Genomic DNA, 7,700 nt, shown 5'->3' on the forward strand with positions numbered 1-7,700 from the left:
CCTGGGTTTTTTTTAACTCAAAATTCATCTTAATCATTCAATTCCTCTTTTCCACCAGTGAAGTTATTTTTGTTCACATTTTAAAAATCCTTATGCTTTTCCATGCGCATCTTAAAATGTCAGATGGTTCGCCATGGTCTGAGAGTGCTCTGCCTAACAATCCCTGGGCATTTCTTTTTTCAGCATTACACTGCCCCTCAGCACAATTGTCCTCACCATACCCCACTGTTTCTATGTCCTGGTGCTTCTGTCTGGCTCCTGGCTTATGTCTCAGACCCGTACCAGGACGATCTGATGGAGCAATGATGGGGATCTTTCTCTTACTGCATCAGGGCTCACTGAATTGGAGCACTTTTCTGTTTGAAACTGTGAATTTGTGGCATTGTTGAATAGTGAATCTTTACTTTGTTTTCTATTCTTGTCTTTCTCTGCCCCAATTCCCAATGAAAGGTAGCCACATCAGACAGGACAGTATGGAGCCCAGCGATCTCTGGGACGATGTATCCAACTGTCGGTGTGGAGACAGGCTGAAGACCCTGGAGCAGAGAGTCAAGAAGCAACATCAGCGGTGTCTGGCGCACTCTCTGGTTGGGACCCCAAATTATATTGCACCAGAAGTGCTCCTCAGAAAAGGTATGTGCTTCGTACTGCCTGCGGTGACCTGTACTTCAGACCAGTGGAGTCAGAACTCCACTGGCTGCCACTTCAGCCCCTGCTTTCTAAGACTCTGCATATCCACATTCTGTTTACTCACAGATGCCTGTGGGAAAAAAATATTTCCTTCACAAACAAATCTCTGGCATGCCTCACTTTTGCTCTGGAATTCCCCTTTTTCCCAGATGACAGAACATGAGCCTTTAGGCCAGCCTCCACTTGCCCCTTCCTTTGGCTGGGAAGTGAGATTGGGTGAAGGCTTTCTACCTGGTACTCAAGGGAATCACTACAGGCTGAGTCTGATGGAGTCATGTGATGGCATAACTCCATGGGTCACACCACTGACTGCCTAAGCCAGACTCCCAGGGCTTCCATCTCCAGCCGGTTACTGAGTACAAATTTGTTTTCCTCCAATTCTCTCCTAGTAGTCCAGAAGCACCTTGAAGGTAAGATTTGGGGAAAGGAGTGTGCATAAAATCCTAAGTGCTCAGAAAAACTGGTCTCCTAGATGAGTGCTGTGTTTAACCAAGTTGATTAGAATGGAGTGCAAGAGAGATCTCTCAGTGATCAGTTCATTGGCCATAGCAACAGTAGTTTCTTGATGTGATTGTATGTAATGAATGCAGAGATCAGTGACCTGTCTCTTCACATTATTTCAAATCTTTATTACCAGCCAGACTTGGATCAAGTCTGAATTTTCTCTGTCAACTGTGTTAATGCATTGCAGAGCCCCACGTGTAACAGTAACCACCCTGAGAGGCTGTTGTGCTAACCTCATTGCCCAGAGTAGGAGTTGATGGCAGTGGGACAGACACCCCCCCCCGCCCCACATCTTATTCAATAGTGCAGAGAAGCTGGTGTATGAGATTACTCTGCAGCCTTCTGTGCCAGTCTGGACAGGAAGAGAGGAAGGAAACAGGAAGAGCAAGGATTCAGTGACATGAAGACTAAAGCATGACATGGACTGGGATGTGGGGTCTGAAGAAAAAGTAGGAAAAAATTTAAAGAAAAAGGAACCTGCTTCACAGCTTTGAGGCTGTCCCAACCCTGCTGCCTGATGTCCTCCCTTCATGTTCCATACCTGGGAGCTCTGTGAGAATAGGTGTGGCTCCATGAGAGCCTCCCATAATAACCAGATGTCAGGTTATGGTTCCCTTTCCAAAATGCCTCCTTCCCTCCTGTCCCACAGTCCTCAGCATCTTCTGAAATGGGTTTGAAAGCCACCTCAGGACCCTACATGGCTGGCCACACCTGACTGGTCTCAAGACATGGCACTTTTTAATTTTCAATTAGTGCTAGTCTAATGAGTACCTATATGTTCTTTAGTATCTTAAAATTCTGATTGATATTGTTACTAACAGTAATAGCAATACTGAACAAATTAAAGTGTTTTCTTATACCTTACATGCAGATTTTAAGGCTCAACAAGTGCCATTCCCCACATTCCACTCTAGGCCACAGGCACTGGGACACACATTTGTTCTAGGTTGGTTTTCATGTCTCTACATGTGTGCCACTTCAGCATGCTTCCTCACTTAACAGCAAGGCAGGGTTTCCAAACTTGGATAAAATCTCTGAGGAGTACATGTACCTGCACTGGAATTGAGTGGGGCTTTGTCTTCCAGGATATACCCAGCTCTGTGACTGGTGGAGTGTTGGAGTGATTCTCTTCGAGATGCTGGTGGGGCAGCCGCCCTTTTTGGCCCCTACTCCCACGGAAACCCAACTGAAGGTAACTAAGTAGGACAAGGCGTGAGTTAATCACAATGACTTTTGATATTTCCAGATGAGAACTTTGGACAGTGAGAAGCAGTAAAGAAGACTGCAGATCTATTTTCTTTTTCTTTTCTAAAGATTTACTTATTTATGAATACAAGAACTGAGGTACAGGCCAGAGGTGCGGGGAGGTGAGAGCACTCACCAGAGAGAGTGGGAGCAGACCAGGCCAATCCACTGAAATGCGCTCTTGAGGGGAAAAGCAGGTGGGTCAGGAGAGGTCTGCTGCACCATATGGGTCACCTCCCTGGCCAGGGATTGAACTCATGCTGCAGTTACTGTGGATAGCTTCATAGTGCTGCACTTTAAACCCATGCACCACCAGGGAAGGCCCCTGCAGATCTGTTGTCTACTGTTGTTGTGCCCACTATTCAAACACAAACAGAAAACCTCATGAACTATATCTGAAAAGATAGGCTTTTTTAATTTAGATGTTACAGCATTAAGCTATGTAGTCAGTTGTACACATTCCTAATACTCAGAGTAATTAAATAATTAGTATTAGAGTATTTCTAGTATTAGAATGGTAACCATTCACTTAAGAAAGATTTGATTACTTAAAGATTTAATGGAAACAGCTGAAATCTGCAACTCCCCAGAACAGTACACTTCTCAGCTGACACATACTTACTAACAATTCCAAGAGATATTTTTATGCCCCATAATAGGACACCCTAATAATAATCCCCTCATTAGAAAAAAGCAAAATTAAAGCTTCATTTTATTTCACTAAAAATAAAATTAGAATTTGGCATTATTTGTATTTAATTGAATTGCTAAACTGTCCACGAATTTACCTGCCTGGTTTTTTTTTTTTTGGCAAAGTTTGACATGTTAGTCACTTTTAATTATATATTTCTTCAATCTTACATATATTCTTAGCCCAAACAGAATCTATACCCATGAAAATACCAGCTCCCCGCTTCTCCTTGTAAAAACTCTTTACTGTCTTGTCTTTGTGCAGATTCCTGTTGAAGGCACTTCATATAAGTGTAATCACCCAGTACTTATCTTTCCATGATGCTTTATTTTCCTCAGCATAATATCGTCAATATTTATTTATTTCATAGCTTAAGTCAGAGCTTTCTTTTAAGGTTGAATACTGTTCATTGCACATATACACACATCATCCAGCCATGGGCACTTGAATTGTTTTTTCTTTTAGGCTATTGCAAACAGTAATACTGCTATGAACTTGAGCCTATGTACAAGCATTTAAGTCCCTGCTTTTTGAAAAAAATATATAAACTTTGTTTAACTTTTTAAGGAACTGCCATTGCATATGCCATTTCACATTTCCACAAGGGTTCCAGTTTCTCTTCATCCTCATCATCAACACTTCTTTTTTTTAACTAGAAGTCATCCTAGTAGGTATGAAGTGGTATTTCATTGTAGTTTTGATTCGTATTTCCCTAATGATTAGTGGTGTTCGTCTTTTTACATGTTTAACAGACAATTGTATGTTTTCTTTAGAGAAATGTCTGTTCAAGTCCTTTGCCCTTCTATAATTAGGGTTTTGTTGTTTCGATGTAGGAATTCTTTTTATAATCTGGATGTTAATCTCTTTTCCGATATATACTTAGCAAATATAGTCTCTCATTCCATGAGTTACCTTTTCCCTCTGTTGATAGTGTGCTTTGATACACAGAAGTTTTAAATTTTTGTCAAGACCAGTTGATACTATTTACTTGTGTTGCTGTTGCGTTTGTTATCACTCCAAGAAATCATTGTCAATCTAGCATCTAGTTGAGGTCAGCTTTCTCCTATGTTGTCTTACATGAGTTTTATACTTTCAGTTCTACTAAAACAAACAACCCGGATTCAATACTCCCACCCATATACATACCTGTACCAGTGCTTTACCCAATGCCCAACTACCCAGGCAGTGGCTAGTTGTTTTGACTTGATTTTATTATGATTCTAAGTATAAGCAATAGAGTAGTCCTTTGGATGTTCTTTTCACTATAAATATGTCTCTATGACAAAAGCATTTACTGCACGTCCTGATGACAGGTTTGTGAGGTTGAAACAACACCAAGGCCATGGTTAGTCATCTCTGTTCTTCTCTGTTTCTTTTGTTGTTTGTGACCACTCTCAGTCACAAAAGTATTGAATGAGACCATGATAGAAAGGAGAAGTTTGTTACCGTACCTAAAGATGTGATTCAGATCATCAGTTTCTTCATTTTGGGAGAAGTAAAAAAATTTATGATTAAAAAAAAATCCACCTCTTTTGGTCTGTATTTGGCTGCATCATCTCTTGCCTCAAGTTGCAAGCCCTCTACTGAATCATACTGATTTTTCGTAGCTCTCCAGATTTACAACTGCTCCTTCTCTGTTTGTTCTGACTGTCCTTCATCAATGAAACTATAGTTATTTAAAAGTTACAGCCTCACATACTGTTTCAAAAGTGCCTCAGATTGGCATGGAGGTGAAGTAGAAACTAAAATTTTGATTCTGGTATCTCATCAGGTGATAAACTGGGAGAACACACTCCATATTCCAGCCCAAGTGAAGCTGAGCCCTGAGGCCCGGGACCTCATCACTAAACTGTGTTGTGCCGCTGACCACCGGCTAGGGAGGGATGGGGCCGATGACTTGAAGGCTCATCCGTTCTTCAGTGCCATAGACTTCTCTAATGACATCCGGAAGCAGCCAGCACCCTACGTTCCCAAAATCAGCCACCCCATGGACACCTCAAACTTTGACCCTGTCGAAGAAGAAAACCCATGGACTGATGGTAGTGAAGACAGCACTAAGGCCTGGGACACTCTCACCTCCCCAAATAACAAGCACCCAGAGCACGCCTTTTATGAATTCACTTTCCGAAGGTTCTTCGATGACAATGGCTATCCCTTTAGGTGCCCAAAGCCTTCAGGAGCAGAAGCTTCCCAGGCTGAGAACTCTGATTTGGAAAGTTCTGACCTGGTGGATCAGACTGAAGGCTGCCAACCAGTGTATGTATAGCCCATGACTTGGCATGCCCAAGAGCCTCAGCTTCCTCAAAGGCTCAGGGCCCATAGCTAGGTCTTTAACAGGCCTATTGAAAATTAAGGTCAGCTTTCTTTTACTTTAGTTCATTGATTACTTCAGCTGAAATTTTGGCATTCTCAAAAACAACCCCAAACCAAACAAAAACACTTTAAAAAAAGGATTCAGTTTAATAGATTGGTGTTTCTAGATTCTGGTTCTTGTGAGGTAGGGATTAGCATTGCTTTAAATTGGCTTTTGAGGACATTACCTGCATTAAAACAATTTTTTAAAAAACGTAGTACAGTTTAAAAAGAACATTTATTTTGTTTATAGCCATTTTTCTTACTAAATTGTAGGGAATAACTTTGACAAATCATGCTGCTGTTATTTTCTACATTTGTATTTTTTTCCATAGCACTTATTCACATTTAGGAAAAGACATAAAAACTGAAGAACATGTGATAAGAAATCTCTGTGCAATAATGTAAAAAAAAGAAAAGATAACACTGTTCTGACGTTACTTATAACCATTTTATTCACACAGTGGTTTTGTCTTATTTTTCCCCACATTTCAAAATTGTGATAAAATGTTAAAAGCTGCTTTTTTTTTTTTTGCTTTTGCATATTATAGTATAATAGAAAATGTGAGCAAGGTGACTCTGTGGGTGTGATTTCAGATGTCTGGTGTGTAGAGAGTACTGCATGAGCAGGGTTTTCTATTATAAAATTACCGTATCTTGCCATTCACAGCCGGTTCTGTGAATATGTTTTTACCGAGTATCTTTAAATGAGATGTGCTAGACAGTGTGCTGGTAATGTATTGTGTGGGTGACTTCTTCCTTATGATTGTATCTCCTACTGGGTTAAAGAAATGCAGATATGTAATTGCGAAGTAATTTTTGTGTGTGTGTCTTGGCTATGATTGGATTCTTTTGAGAGTAAATTCAAGCATTTGTCATATACTAAACTTGTGTACATCAAAAGGGATTAGGTTAGCTATGCCAAAAATAGTTTACTCATGGAACTGTGTCCATTTTGATAGTCAGCATGCTCTTTTGTTCTTGGTGTTGCCAATCCATGGAATCCAAGAGCAGCAGCCCTGCTGCTGACAGACTCCCCACACTGAAGGGTTTGTGTGACATCGCTTCTCCTCTTAGACGACTGAAGTGTTACCATGTTGAAATTTAGTAATCTTAGGGCTTTCACATTTTTTTGGTATGCTTTGAAGTATCAATCTTAACTCGATTTTAAAGATATATTAATTTTCTGATCTTTGTAAAGAAGCAAGGATTATTCGAAAGTGACATTGGAATAAAAATATAATTAAGCCATACATAGTTTTGTAGAAGTGTAGATGTATATATAACTACATAGATAAGCACACAAAATATTCCTTATTTCAAATTAGTATGATTCCTATTTAAAGTGATTTATATTTGAGTAAAAAGGTCAATTCTTTTTTGCTTTTTAAAAATCTGATGCATCTTTTTCATTATATTATTCCACATATTTTTCCTTGAAGTTTTTAGTATAATGTATCCATTATTTAGTATATATCTAGGCAACACTTAAGTTTATCAATGCCTAAACTTTAAAAAAAATGATTCCTGTGTACTGGTTTACATTTGTATGAATGGCAAACTCTGAAGTCTGCTGTGCTTGTATCGTGACTGTCAGTATTTTCGCTATTTTATAGTAATGCCATGTTGTTATTTACATCGCTCTGACATACTTTCATGTGGTAGGTCCTTTCTCAGGAACTCAATTTAACTGTTATTTATTGATATATCATTGCCTTTGAAAAGCTTCTACTGGCACAATTTATTATTAAAATTTTGAATCCAAATCCTGCCATTGGTGTCATGCTTTATTGGCATTTGTGAGTCCTTGCTTTGATCAGTGTACCAGCACCACCTCACACTTGCCCATGATTCACAATCACCATAGCCACGGCTACCAAATGCTGGTGGAACTGCTGCCATGCAAAGGGAGGGAGGGAGCCTTCCCAGGCAAGCTTCTGCTTCAAGAACAGTATAGGATCTGGGAGGAAAACAGTCTCCATCACATGTAAAATCCAAATCAGAGCTTGGATCTGTTGCCAGGTTCTCTTCTATGTGATGATGACAAAATAGACCTTATTAAGATTGTTGAATGGATTGAGTGGACCCTCACGTGTGTCTGTGTGGTGGGTGACAAATAGATCATGAGTAGGAGTGTGTCTTTGCATGAGATGAGACATTTAAACAGGACAAGTGTGGCACCCTGACCTTTGGTTTAAATGATTGGTGGTATTAAGAA

General features: G+C 39.9%; 1 protein-coding gene across 2 annotated transcripts in view; it reads left to right on the forward strand.

The window, feature by feature from the left end:
- LATS2 (large tumor suppressor kinase 2) overlaps positions 1 to 7,234 on the forward strand; it is a 64,155-nt gene extending 56,921 nt beyond the window's left edge. The window contains exons 6-8 of one of the 2 annotated variants that reach the window (XM_004680266.2): positions 451 to 633; positions 2,280 to 2,386; positions 4,902 to 7,234. In XM_004680266.2, the coding sequence (XP_004680323.1) occupies positions 451 to 633; positions 2,280 to 2,386; positions 4,902 to 5,396 (785 nt within the window). In that variant the 3' untranslated portion in view covers positions 5,397 to 7,234. Of the gene's footprint in view, positions 1 to 450; positions 634 to 2,279; positions 2,387 to 4,737; positions 4,807 to 4,901 lie in introns of those variants that run through there. The other variant, XM_012723372.1, reaches the window with a different exon arrangement.
- The last annotated feature ends 466 nt before the right edge of the window (positions 7,235 to 7,700 follow it).

The sequence above is a fragment of the Condylura cristata genome, unplaced genomic scaffold, assembly GCF_000260355.1.
Source record: "Condylura cristata isolate star-nosed mole 26May11 unplaced genomic scaffold, ConCri1.0 scaffold00010, whole genome shotgun sequence".
Classification (NCBI taxonomy): domain Eukaryota; kingdom Metazoa; phylum Chordata; class Mammalia; order Eulipotyphla; family Talpidae; genus Condylura; species Condylura cristata.